Source organism: Haliotis rubra, unplaced genomic scaffold, assembly GCF_003918875.1.
Source record: "Haliotis rubra isolate DU_JTF1 unplaced genomic scaffold, ASM391887v1 Scf881, whole genome shotgun sequence".
Lineage (NCBI taxonomy): Eukaryota > Metazoa > Mollusca > Gastropoda > Lepetellida > Haliotidae > Haliotis > Haliotis rubra.
The window spans coordinates 383,526-400,228 of record NW_025767614.1 but is presented as its reverse complement, the minus strand read 5'-3'; the positions used below and the strand labels follow the sequence as shown (position 1 = coordinate 400,228).

Genomic DNA, 16,703 nt, shown 5'->3' with positions numbered 1-16,703 from the left:
AAGCGTTGGCTCGTCACGCCGAAGACCCGGGTTCGAATCCCCACATGGGTACAATGTGTGAAGCCCATTTCTGGTGTTCCCCGCCGTGATGTTGCTGGAATATTGCTAAAAGCGGCGTAAAACCAAACTCAGTCAGTCAGTCAGTCAGTATACTGGAGACAACAGTTGGATGAATCATTGAAGCGGACCTAAATCATCTGTTATCCAAATGAAATACTATCACCAAACATCACGCCATATGACGTTCAATATGACTCTGGAATTTCGTTGCATGGTTGAAATTTCATTCACACTTTATCATTCTTTATTAACGCAAAGAGAAACATGCATGATATATACTGAAGTCACTAAAAGGTGTGTCACCTCCATTTACTTGTGACCGCCTCCGTGGTGTAGTGGTTAGAGCATCCGCCCGGAGAGCGGAAGGTCGTGGGTTAGATCCCCGACCGCGTCATACCAAAAGACGTTAAAATATGGTACTTGTTGGTCCCTGCCTGGCGCTCGGCATTAATGGCTACAACAAGGACTGGTCGACTCGGAGTCAGTTTAATGTGTCTGAGTGGGGTATTCATGATTCACTGCGGCATGGTATCTCAGTGGGCTAGCACTATAAGACCAGCTTAAGTCTGGGCTAGTACAAGCAGCCGCACATACACATACACACGCATGCACGTTGTCATATGAGCGAAATATTCTAAAGTACGACGTAAAACCCAATTTCCCCTCACCTCACCATTTACTTGTTTCACCTGTCACCTGGTACTGAATGGTACGTGGTTCTGTGTGGAAAGTATGTATACGCGAATGTACTACTATTTAATGCACAGAACAAACAATGTGTCTATTTCCCTTTGAAATCTCTGTAACTGCTTATATCTGCATCTCTATGTACTTTTGATTGTCATTGTTTACTACATTTTCTAAAAATATCTTGTAATAAAAATTTCCAATTCCTTGAAGTAAGTCTTCCTTGGGTACTCTAGCACCGAAAACATGAAACACTTATAAGAGGGGTACACAAAGCCCGCAGTCTAGACTACCAGTTGTCCGACTTCCATTATTGTGGAAGTCGCGGTAGCTGAGTGGGTTAGGTGGCTGACTTTGTGTGCTGGCGATTAGGTGCCTGACTCTGAGGGGGCGAGTTCGAATCCCGGATGGGGCTCAACCAAAAAAAGTACTAGAATTTGTACTTTACTAAGAAAGTGTTATCCCAAATACAACATATGTTACATGTCTAATGGTCGTGCAAAAAAAATTTAATCCCTACTAGTTGCTTTTACTAGTCAACGAGAGAATTTCGAGATCTAGCCGACAGTCTGGATTGCAACATTTTGGCAAGGCATATCCAAAGGAAAATCAACATCTTTGCAGATGCTTTATCATGACAAGACAAGGTCCTATAGACAGATGGAGGCTTCATTCAGAAGCCTTCATGCCAAAAACGGTGAAATGGGAACAACCTCATATAAATCTGTTCACAAAATCCCTGAACAATCAATTGCAGAAATATATCAGCCAAGTTCAAGATCTGCAAGCTTATGCAGTGGATGCAATGTCGACATATTAACATGATGTCATGTTTTAAAAGGTCAGTGTGCAACAGTTGTGATGATGTCATTGTGTGCAGCGGCTTTACGCATGACGTAGGAAGTGATGACTTCAGGAAGTTTATGGCGCTCTTGGACGTCTACAGCAAGCTGACAGGATCTTTCTTCTGGGAGGACATATTCCCTCCTCTGATGTGTCTACCGATGCGCATATAATATGTGCTGGTATCATGAAGCAAGGTATCAACACAGCGTTCTCGGGGAAGTCTTAACCTGCGTCAGCAAAGGGAACTGTCCTTCTGAGGTTCATTCCTGATGTTATGTTTGCTAAAGAATGGACTTTGTATTTCGCCTATATAGACGATATATTTATTGTGGGGAAGCAACCCTGTGAAGTGCTTTACTGACGTTATCCTTATTGTGGGACTTTGTGTCGAGCCCATATCCTTTTACTACGTACTTGGAGTGGCCATTCGTTGCAGCTGCTGCTAAATATAGCTGACTTCCAACCCTCATGTCACAGATCAGTACCACAATACCATAACCAGTACCACACCTGTACAATACCATGACAGTACCACACCAGTACAATACTATGACCAGTACCACACCTGTACAATACCATGACCAGTACCACACCTGTACAATACCATGACAGTACCACACCTGTACAATACCATGACCAGTGCCACACCTGTACAATACCATGACAGTACCACGTCAGTAAAATACCATGACAGTACCATACCGGGAAAATACCATGACCATTACCACACCTGTATAATACCATGACATGTACCACACCAGTACAATACCATGACCATTACCACACCTGTACAATACCATAACCAGTACCACACCTGTACAATACCATGACCAGTACCACACACGTACAATGGCATGACCAGTACCACACCTGTGAAATACCATGACCAGTACCACACCTGTACATTACAATAACCAGTACCACACCTGTACAAAACCATAACCAGTACCACACCAGTACAATAGCATGACAGTACCATACCAGAATAATACCATGAACAGTACCACACCTGTAAAATATAATGACCAGTACCACACCTGTACAATACCATAACCAGTACCACACCTCTACAATACCATGACCAGTACCACACCTGTACAATACCATGACCACTGCCACACCTGTACAATACCATGACAGTACCACACCAGTACAATACTATGACAGTACCAACACCTGCACAATATCATGACAGTACCACAACTGTACAATACCATAACCAGTACAACACCTGTACAATACCATGACAGTACCACACCTGTACAATACCATGACCAGTACCACACCTGTACAATACCATGGCCAGTACCACACCTGTACAATACCATATCCAGTACCCCACTAGTACAATACCATGACAGTACCAAAACCTGTACAATACCATTACCAGTACCACACCTGTACAATATCATGACAGTACCACATCTGTACAATACCATGACCAGTACCACACCAGTACAATACCATGACCAGTGCCACACCTGTACAATACCATGACAGAACCACGTCAGTAAAATACCATGACAGTACCATACCGGAATAATACCATGACGGTATATTTATTGTGGGACTTTTTGTCGAACCCATATTCTTTTACTGCATACTTGGAGTGGCCATACGTTGCAGATGCTGCTAAACATAGCTGACTTCTAACCCTAATGGCCAGTACCACACCTGTACAATACCATTACCAGTACCACACCTGTACAATACCATGACCAGTACCACATCTGTACAATACCATAACCAGTACCACACCTGTACAATACCATAACCAGTACCACACCTGTACAACACCATGACCAGTACCACACATGTACAATACCATGACCATTGCCACACCTGTACAATACCATGACCAGTACAACACCTGTACAATACCATGACCAGTACCACACCTGTACAATACCATGACCAGTACCACACCTGTACAATACCATAAACAGTACCACACCTGTACAATAACATGACCAGTACCACACCTGTACAATACCATGACCAGTACCACACCTGTACAATGGCATGACCAGTACCACACCTGTACAATACCAGTACCACACCTGTACAACACCATGACCAGTACCACACCTGTACAATGGCATGACCAGTACCACACCTGTACAATACCATGACCAGTACCACACCTGTACAATACCATGACCAGTACCACACCTGTACAATACCATGACCAGTACCACACCTGTACAACACCATGACCAGTACCACACACGTACAATGGCATGACCAGTACCACACCTGTGCAATACCATTACCAGTACCACACCTGTACAATACCATGACCAATACCACACCTGTACAATGCCATGACCAGTACCACACCTGTACAATACCATGACCAGTACCACACCTGTACAATACCATGACCAGTACCACACCTGTACAATACCATGACCAGTACCACACCTGTACAATACCATGACCAGTACAACGCCTGTACAATACCATGACCAGTACCACACCTGTACAATACCATGACCAGTACCACACCTGTACAATACCATGACCAGTACCACACCAGTACAATACCATGACCAGTACCACACCTGTACAATGCCATGACCAGTACCACACCTGTACAATACCATGACCAGTACCACACCTGTACAATACCATGACCAGTACCACACCTGTACATTACCATAACCAGTACCACGCCTGTACAGTACCATGACCAGTACCACACCTGTACAATACCATTACCAGTACCACACCTGTACAATACCATGACCAGTACCACACCTGTACAGTACCATGACCAGTACCACACCTGTACAATACCATGACCAGTACCACACCTGTACAATACCATGACTAGTACCACACCTGTACAATACCATAACCAGTACCACACCTGTACAATACCATGACAGTGCCACACCAGTATAATACCATGACAGTTCCACACCATTACAATAGCATGACAGTACCATACCAGTACAATATCATGAGCAGTACCACACCTGTACAATACCATGACCAGTACCACACCTGTACAATACCATGACAGTACCATACCAATACAATACCATGACCAGTACCACACCTGTACAATACCATGATCAGTACCACACCACCACATTATCGTGACCTGTAAAACAACAGTACGATACCGTGACAGTACCACACCAGTACAATACCATGACAGTACCACACCTGTACAATTCCATGAAAGCACTAGGCTAGTACAATACCATGACAGTACCACACATGTACAATACCATGACAGTACCACACCATTACAATTCCATTAAAGCACCGCGCCAGTACAATACCATGACAGTACCACACCTGTACAATTCCATGACAGTACCACACCAGTACAATTCCATGAAAGCACCACACCTGTATAATACCATGAAAGCACCACACCTGTATAATACCATGACAGCACCACACCAGTACAATACTATGACAGTACCACACCAGTACAATTCCATGAAAGCACCACACCTGTATAATACCATGACAGCACCACACCAGTACAATACTATGACAGTACCACACCAGTACAATACCATGACCAGTACCATTCAAGAACCACACAGGTACAAAAGTACCGCGACACTACTTCAGTGAAGTAAGACAACACTTGATTCTTTCCCAGCACAAAAGTTAATTTACCATGCAATGACAGATTGGTCATGTGAAAGTCATGAACGGGTATTCTGGTACGTGGCGCTCTCCACGCTGACTCACCAACACTCACCCAGACCGTCATTTAAGCAGAGGTCGAGACAACCTAGAGTGTATGGTGATGTGGAAGTGTTTGTGTGAAGATATACGCGGCTGGCTGACTTGGCATTTACCTGAGTTCGGTGCACCCGACCTTCGTGCCCGACAAAAGCCGATCCCACCGACCCAGCTTTAGACGAGCTAGTTCGTTCATCATGTCAAGGGGAATCGTTTCTCCTCCAAACAGCCTCCGGTTGTATGTGGTCAGCAAAGGCTGTCTTTGCAAAACATTATCATGAACTCTCAGTTTCAGAAATTACGTTAATTCGTAAATGTAATCAATGTGTAGATCATTATAGGTACGTGCGTGCGTACATGCGTGCGTACGTATTGGGGAGGGTGTGTGTGCGTGCGTGCGTGCGTGCGTGCGAGCGAGCGAGCGAGCGTGTGTGTGTGAGTGTGAGAGAGGGGTGTTCATACGTGTACACAAAAACAAAATTTCTACTGTTGATCTTGAACTAGTGCTTCAATATGTTTTGTATTCCTTCTTCGTTTATTGGTGTTGTTCCAGTAAATTTATGACAAGCAGAACTATTATATATATCAGGGGAACATTTGTTTGTTAAATAAATGTTGGATTTTTTATCTGCACCCTTAACTATTGACCCGTAAAATGATTCGCTCCCTCGTGAGCGACAGTCAGGTCACGTGATCACCCTCAGTCTATATTTATACTCGGTTTGTTTGTGTGGGTCCGTGTCTCACGGTAGCTGAGACCTCGAAACATACTGAAGCGGATCTATCTTCATAATCGTAAGTTCCGTCATTTCTTATTCGATTTGTTTGTCTTGTGAATACTAACCAGCCCCACAGAATATCTCAGGGATATTTTCACTGCACCAGGTGACACAGTTAGTATCTTGTCGGTGCATTTGACTTTCCAGTCGCCATGCCTACTTACATTCAAATTTTCATGTCAACTCTGGTATATCTCACTCAGTGAATGTAGGATGTCGTTTAGACGGAGCTTTGGGCGATATCAATTGCCCGTGAACTATTTGCTTGAGGGTCTAAACTGGTGGCTTACGTTCCACTTTTGTCATTTGTACCTTAAGCACGACACGTTACATGTTAACAGGCGCAGTGTATGCGTGCGCGTGTGCGTGTGCGTGTGTGTGCGTGTATTAGAATTTCAAGGTTTATATTTCAGATATTATCAGTTTTGGCTATGTACGTTCTCTGGAGGACGCCCCACTCACTGTTAATGCCACATGTTATAGGTATAAGAATTTAACCGGGAGCTGTCTTGAATCCAACAAAAATCATCAAATTCTTAATTTTAATTTATTGTTTAACGAAATTTCGTACATTAGCTGCAATTCACTGCTACAATCGAGTCTGACCCTCTCTATAGGAAAAATGGCTTTCATTTGGAACAATTCAGAAGGTGATGAAAGTATTCTTTGGAAAACATTTACTCTGTAACCAGCCTATAACACGTTATAGTTCGTCGTAAAGCCCTTCTCGAAAACGCTTCAATATTTTCCAACGAAAATTGGCAGACATACCAAGCAGATCCTGAAGCAGTGCCTTTCACTTATTTGCGGACTTTTTGGCATTTACTTATCAAACTGTGCCATACCAAGACCAGGTTGTCAAGTTATGGCTTTTGCTATTTGGGATTTGTTGAATTTATATATCTTCAGTTTCCATGGCAAGGACTTCCAAATCTCAATTACATGGTATTTTTTATATAGCTCATACTATTCTTGCATTGGGATAGAAATATTAGATAGATCTTCACAGGACTCTCACCAAGGTTGAATTACAGTAATAGTCAGATGATATATTCTTTCGTCTGTACAAGGGGATTTGTCTTCCTCTGGTGACTCTTGTTTTCAATTTAGTCAAACATCATGGCTGGAACTTTGGAATGGATCAGTGCAACTGCTTTGGAGTACCGGATCACACTAATGCTGGTTTTGGCAGTGACGGTAATGGTGTATTTTATGACCCGGAAACGTTACAAGCTTCCACCGGGACCAAGTGGTCTCCCGTTGCTTGGCAATATTCTAGGTAAGCTGAACACCAAAGCAGACGGAAAATGTTAAACATATGAAGTCTTCATATTTGAAACTGTCCTGAGTTTAAGTCTGCGCGAATATTCCCTAAAATTTGAATTTTAACTCATAATCCCAGGTTTCAAAGTTATATGCTTCTATAACTTAGAATTTTAAGTGTGGCCCTGCCCATATACGTATATATGTTTCAACGTTTACAAATAATCAAAATACATGTGTTTTGTTACATCAATTGCAGCTATACAAAACAAGTCACTGTTCCGGATGCTGATACAACTGGAAAAGAAGTACGGCCCCGTGATAACCCTTAACCTTGGTAAAGCGGCTTTGTGATTGGTTCAAATTGTTCTAAGTTTCAAGGATACAACCAATGATGTAACGACAATTAATACGATATTCTTCCATGGGTGGCACAGTCGTCTGGTGTGCCATATTTCTCTGTAAAGCGTAGAAGCCTTTGTGCACGCCACTGGCCCGTGATTGTGGCTTCGAATCCTAGTTTGTCCCGATTATGTGTTTTGGTGTGTCAGTCCATAATTTTCTCAGAAATGTTTCGTTATTAGAAGTTGATAGGAATTTAAACTTATGATCATTAGGTTTTTGACAATATACAGATGGTAACTATTTGATCTAAGAGCATTTTAGACATTACAAACAAATAAAAGGTGGTGCTCATCTTCTACTCCTAAATTGCACAATACGTTCCGTTACATAAATATTTTGTCATTTACCTTCATTATACTTTAGTCTCAGTAATCCACATCCAAATGTATTCAATATTGTACGGAGTTTTCTGTGGACAATACGTAATAAATATTTTTCAGGAGCTAAAACAGATTTATATGCAATATCCTGAGCATTTATTTAATAAACAAGTCCATGACTCAAAAGACCTAACATTAACATGGTATGTTTGTCTGTTGTTTAACATCGCCCTCAGCATTATTCCAGCTACAAGACGGCAATCTGTAGGTGATCCAGCCTCAGTCAGCCTGACCACCCGATCCCGGAGTCGCCTCAAGCATGGGTTGTTAAAGATTAATTCTAACCCGAATCTTCACTGGTCCAGACTAAGGACTTCTGTTGGTCTGTGAGACCTTTATGGATTTCACCGTGCACAGGCTGTGGTCTTATAGCTGGGGTATTTTGTACTGCGACAAAATCTGTTTGGTGTTTATTATGAACGACTGTAAACATGGCTTGTTTCCCGTAGGTCCAATACGCACTGTGTTTCTCAACAACTTGGAAGTTGTGCAGGAAGCGTTCGTAGGGAAGTCTGTGGACTTTGCGGGACGGCCGCAGACGTTCTCAGGTTCGTTCAATAAAAAACATAATAAAATAATATGATAAAACCAACAAAATAACTTCTTGCAAGCACAATTATATTTCTCATTCAACAAGCGATGGTAAACATAACTAAAGCTTAGGTTTACCATTTCTATAAATTTTGAAAAGTACATTTGCAATCACTGTGAAGTCTTACAATGTCCACATTATCTGCGAAGATTTCACTGTTCATGTGACTATTTCAGGATTGGCTTTCACCGAGGGAGGCAAGGACATTGCTTTCACAGATTATGGACCGACGTGGCAACTCCATCGGAAACTGGCACTGAGGGCTCTCAAGTAAGTCGAGAAACAAATGCAGAGATTCGTATCTTACTGTATCTTATGCCTTTGTTTCTGACGGGTGCCACCGGTGGAGCAGGATGCCTTCACGTTTTCGTCAAGACCTGGTATTCTCACACATGCTCATAATATTATTAAATTTGTACAGTTGAGTCTGCATTCATCAGAGATTTATTATGGGTGCAGAAAGGGTTTTGTCGCTTATATTTTTATGCTTATGGAAAGCCAGCCAAGAATAATGTCAATACTGAAACACTGGAGACATTTATTGGGGTGACATCGGTAAACTAGAACTATGGAAGATTGTTTGTTTTGTAGGCACTACATGAAAGGCGAGAGGTTTCAGGACACGATAACTGAAGTTATGGAAGCTGTGACGGTAGAGATGGGGACAGAGACGGGCTCGTTTGACATCTACAGCTACATCAACCTCGCCATCTTCAACATCATCAGCAAGATCTGTTTCAATGAGAAGTGAGCAACATAAATATTACTCCATATTTCTTACAGTTCAGCTGCATGGTGTTTATTTCCGGTGAAAAGAAAATGGTTTAGAATAATAACAAAATACTATTTACCCCACGACTCATTCGGCATACATGAACTGTGATATTAGGATCGTTAAGATATATTCTCATGAAATGATATTATGTTTGAAAAAGTATATAAAAGCTCCTCTCTGTCAGTCTTTCGTCTTCCCATCCGCCCAATAGATCACCTTAATACACTTTTACATTTTGGACAGAATATATTGAATGTACAGATATTGCCCTTTATTCCGACATTTCGGCATCTGGTCAAATCTATTCCTTCTTCTTAGTATGTGGCAGTTATTTTGTGTTTTGTATGTTTCCCGATGTTTGTACCGAAGTACTACTTGTGAAGGGATGGGCACAACCACTGCAATATGTACGTTGGCATGTATGTTGATATTTGAAGATATAACGCCCAGAAAGATCCGAATTAGAACTGATCTTCAGCACCATTTTCTTATCCTTAGGGGCGCTTGACGGGATCGGGTGGTCAGGTCCCGCTGATCTGGTTGCCAAATAGCATCGTACCATACTTACGTTATGTTCCTCTCGTCAAACACTGGACTGTCTAGTCCAGACTTATTTTAACAGACCCTCTCCAGATAAACCTGGAGTAGTATGGATAGCGGAGTGTATTAAAAAGCCAAACAATATTTTGTTTTAGGTTTTCATCGGACAATGAAGAGTTCCTAAACGTCTGTAAGGCACTTGACATCTTCTCGCAAGAAACAGGAAATGGATTCGCGGAGGATGTATTCCCTCCTTTAAGACTTTATCCAACAGCGAAATTCAGGAAGTTCATGAAACTAAACGACGAGATGCTTGACTTCATGTACAAAAGGATCAACGCACACAGAGAAACGTTTATAGCAGGTAGGTATTCTGAGCATCATGAGCATCGAACTACGCAACTGGGATACGACGTCATGCATCAACCAAGTCAGCGAGCCTGACCACCCGATCCCGTTAGGCGCATTTTACGTCAAGCGTGGGTTACTGAAGACCGATTCTAACCCGGATCTTCACCGGTCTCAAAAGAGTTACCACGTACCAGTTCTTGTATCTATCGACGTCTTTAGAGCTAGACATCTTGTGTCAAGTGGCTACTATAGCTTCGTTGGCAAGTGAAGTAAGCTCCACTTCAATGTAGAACTTTTCTCTCGCTCCATATCTTTTGCAATTCAATAATATTGTCTGTCACACAAGGTATAATCAGCGGTTGTATCTGGTCTACAATGGTCTGTATGTTGTATAACGTCGCTCTCAGGAAAATGAGGATGCGGGCTTGTATATAATCTAGACTTGTCCTGACTCCACCGTGGTTGATCGATGTTGCGATGGACGAATCCCGGCACAGGGTTACTATGACACGCAATCAACAAGGTGTCCCAGTCTGGCCACCCAATCACCAAAGTCGCCTCTTACAACAAGCACGGGTTGTTTTGGGCCTATAATAATATCATCGGGGAGATCCTTCAAATTCATTGACATCTCATGAAAATAATTCACGAGCTACTTGTATTTACCGTATATTTCCCCCTAAGGATCTGTGACATTAATGGCATCGTATTTTCACAGTTTCGAGATGGTTTTATTGCCTTTGGAATAGTAAAATGTACGACAAATGTTAACGTGACAAAGTCCCATCACAAAGGACCTTCAAAATGTCTCGCGTCCATAATCCAAAACAAATGCATTTCCATGCAGCGGAAAACAAGCGAACTGTTTCGTGCAAAATATCTCGCGATTCCCTAATAACTTCGTATGTTTTTTATCGCTTACTTACAAAAGCAGTATGCGAATCGGAAGAAACGTGTTATTGCAATTAATTCATTATCACTGTACCAAATGCGAAAAAACAATTAAGTCAACATCGGAGAGTGCGGGAATGTTAGCTGAAGTTGGTCGGATCTGTCTGCCGATTTTAAAGTTAAAACGTGAACATTTGATGCCAGATATTCTTAGCAGCACTGGATGGTGGATAGAGGGGTGTGCAATATATACCATAATGCAGATCTTATCCGGGAATCAGATTCCAAAGTAACTTCTCATTCCATATCAGCGCGGGGATGAACATCTGAAAGAACTGACTGGTGGTACTGTCCACAAATGAAATTTCCCCATTACTGAGGCTGTAATACCCTGAATCCGCTTCCCCAGTGGGTGGGAAGACCATTCATATATTCACAAATAATTAGATAACCACTTAACTGACTGACTGTGTTTGGTTTTACGCCGCTTTTAGCAATATTCCAGCAACATCACGGCGGGGAACACCAGAAATGGGCTTCACACATTGTACCCATGTGGGGATTCGAACCCGGGTCTTCGGCGTGACGAGCCAACGCTTTAACCATTAGACTACCCCACCGCCCCAGATAACCACTTAAACCTACATCACATGATGGTATATCTGTGTCTATCTGAAAACATTCGTTAGAGTGGTTCCCTGCTTTGAGAAGATTTGAGTCGAGGCCACTATATAGGTTTTTAACGAATGGTTTACTTTACAGGTATCAAACATAAATGTTTCTAAAACCACGCATGCCTCATAAAATATCAATTTCCTTATGTAAAACATTGAGCTTGTGTCAATAAGTGTTGCCCTTTTACCTCCACAAGACTTGGTTTTTCAGATGCACAACGTGACTTCACAGACGCCATGTTGATTGCCCAGAAAGAGGCAGAGGTGGAAGAGGACCAGGAGCTACTAGAACAGATAACCAACACGCATCTTGGCCAGACAGTATCGGATGTTTTCGGAGGTAATCAAAAGCATCGCGAGAAACTAGGAAGATCGCTACTACTTGAAACAAATATTTTTGAAACATATCGGTAAATTGATCAGACACAATTATAATAATGTTTGTCAATATAGAATTATGTATCTTCAATATCGAACGTAACTATACACAGATATTTAAATTGTGAATATTAAGTTCCCACTTTTGTTTTATTGTCTTTTAAAAGTCTGCACCGTAATTTACAATATAAACTTTCACCTGACAGCGGGCTTGGACACGTCTCGACAGACTCTGTATTGGACAGTCCTGTACCTTGCAGCCTACCCGGAAGTACAAGCGAAACTCCATGCGGAAGTGGACAGGGTGTTGGGTAGGAAAACCTTCAGAATTCAAATCATTTCGTGTCAGTGCCATTTTCAAATGAAGTTTGCGAAGTTTATCACAGGCATTTAGACAGCATTTGACATCGATGCTGAAGGATACAGTATCTACGCCACGCCACGCCACGCCACGCCACGCCACGCCACGCCACGCCACACCACGGGTTGTTGTAGCCCTACAACTTATAGCGTAGTGATGCCTGTTGTAGAGCCTGGTCGCCTTGTTACTTGCAGTGTAACTGATACTCAATCTGGAGTAACACATTTACGACATTTTGTACATCTGTTTTCGTTGATGTATCGCAATACAACCGGCAAAAACCCTTAAAATAATGATGATGCAATATTTGTAAGATTCCGACAACATCATGAGGTGTTACTGAATCAGTCAAATGGACGCGCATTCTGTATCGCCGGTCACAAACACATGAACAGGCAAGTCACACACAGGATTATTATGGTTTATGGAATTGCATTGTACTTTATTTTTGTCACTGAAATATTCTCGTCATGTCTACCAGAGCCTCCTTCACATTGTAATCGTAATAGAAACAGCCTTATCGATTGCACCTTAAAGGTTGTCAAACTTAGACCCAAAATCCAACTGAAGTAATACAATTGCCCAAATTTGATTTTCACGGCACCAAAAACGGGTACACATGATACGAACAAAATTCGACGATCATTTCAAATGAAGCTACCTGTTACAAAACATTATCCAGTAGTAATCAGGTGCTGATTTGCAACGTCGTTGTAAATACCATTGTAAATAATCACCCTTCTTTGTATTTGTAATGAATCTATCTCTGCTATTTGAAAAGTAACATCTTGCTTTGGTGAAGCCGAACATATTTGTGATAAATACCTGATTTGTATTTACTGAATTTGTATTTACTGCTAAGACTCGAATTTGGTCAACTAAGATTGCCAATTGTAACCTGTAAATGCATTAGGTGTTCAACTACTGTCCGTTTCAGTCAGAAACGGACCGATGAATTGCAATAGAGAAGCACGTGCACAAGTGCCCACCAAGTTATTGATTCATTAACCTGTGCTGGGCCGTCTCCATCCTTTCTCGCACACCTGGCTGTCCCTTTCTCTGCACTCCTCCCTCGTAACAAATAGTGAACTGTGTCATAATGTTAATGATAGTTTCTTAAAGAACTTTTTTGATGGAGTCCGGAAAATTTTCAAATATAAGAAAGCTGTTGGGTATTAGTAAATGATAAGCTTATGTACTATTTATATTTCTGTGGCAATTTTGTACAGTGATAAAATTTGCAATTCATCGGTCCGTTTCTGGCTCAAGCGGACTAAAGTCCGAGACTCGTTTAGAAGTATAAACTGTCAGTAAGGACTGTTTCTAAACAATTTTCACTCACAGGTGAGCGGCGAGTACCGATGCTGTCCGAGCGACACAAGCTGCCGTACACCGAAGCCGTGCTCTATGAGAGTATGCGGAAAGGGACAGTGGCGCCTCTGAGTCTCCCCCACTCAACCACTTGTGATACAACTGTCGGTAAGACGGGAGCAGTACAGAACTGTATGTTAGGGTTTGACATAACGACTACGTTTAATATCAGCATTTAAGATTTGCGCTATTATTTGGGTCTGTATACATTGGCAGTTACATAGTACTGACTGGGCATGGTGATGATATTTACAATATGTTCCTCTTAAGGGCACCACAGTTAGAACTGAAAAAGGACAGAATTACACAAATGAACTGTCCAGGATCCACAAACCGAGGGATCGAACCTCGGACTTGTCAGGATTATGATCCCATTAGTTTGCTAGTCCGAGACTTCTGCAAGTAACATATTTCATTTCGTATTTAAACTGAAATAGTTTTCCAAGCTCCTCACTCACCAACCTGCCCTAAACCCACCCAGCCACCCACTCACTCACTTACCCAAAATCCAACCCCCAACCCACTCACTCACTCAGTCACTTACACTTTTCATCTTTTTTTTTAAAATTTGTTTTTCTTTTCTGACATATTTTCGCAGCTGGCTACGAGATTCCTAAAGGGACGATGGTGTTTGCCAACATCTTCGCTATCCACCATGATCCAAGACACTGGAAGGAACCGGAAGTGTTTAATCCCGAACGTTTCCTAGACGATTCCGGAAGGTTTGCACCGAAGTCTGAAAGTTGGATGCCTTTCTCTGTCGGCAAGAGGGCGTGTATGGCGGAAGCTTTGGCCAAACCGGAACTGCATGTTGTCTTGGCCTCGTTCATGAGGTGTTTTGAGATTCGACTGCCGGACGGAGTGACCCCTGACCTTGAACCGGAAGACGGAAGCTTTACATTTATGCCTAAGCGCTATCAGGTTGTCGTCAAAAACAGATTTGCATGAGATGGGAAGATGTGACAATCCAGGCGATGTCCATGTGTACTTGGAGGACCAATTTTACACATAACTGAATTATGCTGATAATATATGTTGTCAGCTTACGTAAGAATAATTTGGTAGAAAGTAATGGTTGATGGAAGCATTTTCCTTAGCATACATTAGTTATCCATCTTTAAATATAAAATATTGTGTGCTTTGTCATATCTAACTCGTCTATAAATCGTCGCCTCCAGCTATGTGATTTCATAATCACCTTTTGCCATGTGGTTCTATCGTTACCTCTTACCATGTGTTCCATCGTCACCTTTAGACATGTGATTCCGTCGTCACCTTTAGACATGTGATTCTATCATCATCTCTAACCTAGCCATGTGGTTCCATTGTCACCTCCAGCCACGTGGCTCTATCGTCTCCTCCAGCCATGTGGTTCTATCGTCATGTGGTTCTGTCGCTGTATACTGGAGACAACAGTTGGATGAATCATTGAAGCGGACCTAAATCATCTGTTTTCCAAATGAAATACTATCACCAAACATGACGCCATATGACGTTTAATATGACTCTGGAATTTCCTTGCATGGTTTAAATTTCATTCACACTTGATCATTCTTTATTAACGCAAACAGAAACATGCATGATATATACTGAAGTCACTAAAAGGTGTGTCACCTCCATTTACTTGTGACCGCCTCCGTGGTGTAGTGGTTAGAGCATCCGCCCAGAGAGCGGAAGGTCGTGGGTTAGATCCCCGACCGCGTCATACCAAAAGACGTTAAAATATGGTACTTGTTGGTCCCTGCCTGGCGCTCGGCATTAATGGGTACAACAAGGACTGGTCGACTCGGAGTCAGTATAATGTGTCTGAGTGGGGTATTCATGATTCAATGCGGCATGGTATCTCAGTGGGCTAGCACTATAAGACCAGCTTAAGTCTGGGCTAGTACAAGCAGCCGCACATACACATACACACGCATGCACGTTGTCATATGAGCGAAAAATTCTAAAGTACGACGTAAAACCCAATTTCACCTCACCTCACCATTTACTTGTTTCACCTGTCACCTGGTACTGAATGGTACGTGGTTCTGTGTGGAAAGTATGTATACGCGAATGTACTACTATTTAATGCACAGAACAAACAATGTGTCTATTTCCCTTTGAAATCTCTGTAACTGCTTATATCTGCATCTCTATGTACTTTTGATTGTCATTTTTTACTACATTTTCTAAAAATATCTTGTAATAAAAATTTCCAATTCCTTGAAGTAAGTCTTCCTTGGGTACTCTAGCACCGAAAACATGAAACACTTATAAGAGGGGTACACAAATCCCGCAGTCTAGACTACCAGTTGTCCGACTTCCATTATTGTGGAAGTCGCGGTAGCTGAGTGGGTTAGGCGGCTGACTTTGTGTGCTGGCGATTAGGTGCCTGACTCTGAGGGTGCGAGTTCGAATCCCGGATGGGGCTCAACCAAAAAAAGTACTAGAATTTGTACTTTACTAAGAAAGTGTTATCCCAAATACAACATATGTTACATGTCTAATGGTCGTGCAAAATTTTTTTAATCCCTACTAGTTGCTTTTACTAGTCAACGAGAGAATTTCGAGATCTAGCCGACAGTTTGGATTGCAACATTTTGGCAAGGCATATCCAAAGGAAAATCAACATCTTTGCAGATGCTTTATCATGACAA

The 16,703-nt window shown here is 42.0% G+C and overlaps 1 protein-coding gene across 2 annotated transcripts; it reads left to right on the top strand.

Moving 5' to 3' along the window:
• The first annotated feature begins 5,824 nt into the window (after nt 1-5,824).
• Nucleotides 5,825-15,212, top strand: LOC124263436 (cytochrome P450 1A5-like). Of its 2 annotated transcripts, none has more exons than XM_046698074.1 (11): nt 5,825-6,099; nt 7,153-7,362; nt 7,606-7,683; nt 8,581-8,679; nt 8,900-8,993; nt 9,315-9,470; nt 10,194-10,402; nt 12,166-12,294; nt 12,539-12,643; nt 14,038-14,172; nt 14,663-15,212. In XM_046698074.1, the coding sequence occupies exons 2-11, from the start codon at nt 7,203-7,205 to the stop codon at nt 15,010-15,012; spliced, it is 1,515 nt and encodes a 504-aa protein (XP_046554030.1). In that variant the 5' UTR covers nt 5,825-6,099; nt 7,153-7,202; the 3' UTR covers nt 15,013-15,212. The 2 variants fall into 2 exon arrangements, with proteins under 2 accessions (XP_046554030.1, XP_046554029.1); XM_046698073.1 differs by having other exon boundaries at nt 5,826-6,099; nt 7,194-7,362.
• Nucleotides 15,213-16,703: the final 1,491 nt, after the last annotated feature.

What these genes read in the sequence shown, in the direction of transcription:
- LOC124263436 (XM_046698074.1), top strand. Translation starts at nt 7,203, where the DNA reads ATGGCTGGAACTTTGGAATGGATCAGTGCAACTGCTTTGGAGTACCGG. An exon ending in GGAAGTGGACAGGGTGTTGG is followed by an intron (nt 12,644 to 14,037) that starts GTAGGAAAACCT and finishes TTTCACTCACAG; the next exon opens with GTGAGCGGCGAGTACCGATG. An exon ending in CACTTGTGATACAACTGTCG is followed by an intron (nt 14,173 to 14,662) that starts GTAAGACGGGAG and finishes ATATTTTCGCAG; the next exon opens with CTGGCTACGAGATTCCTAAA.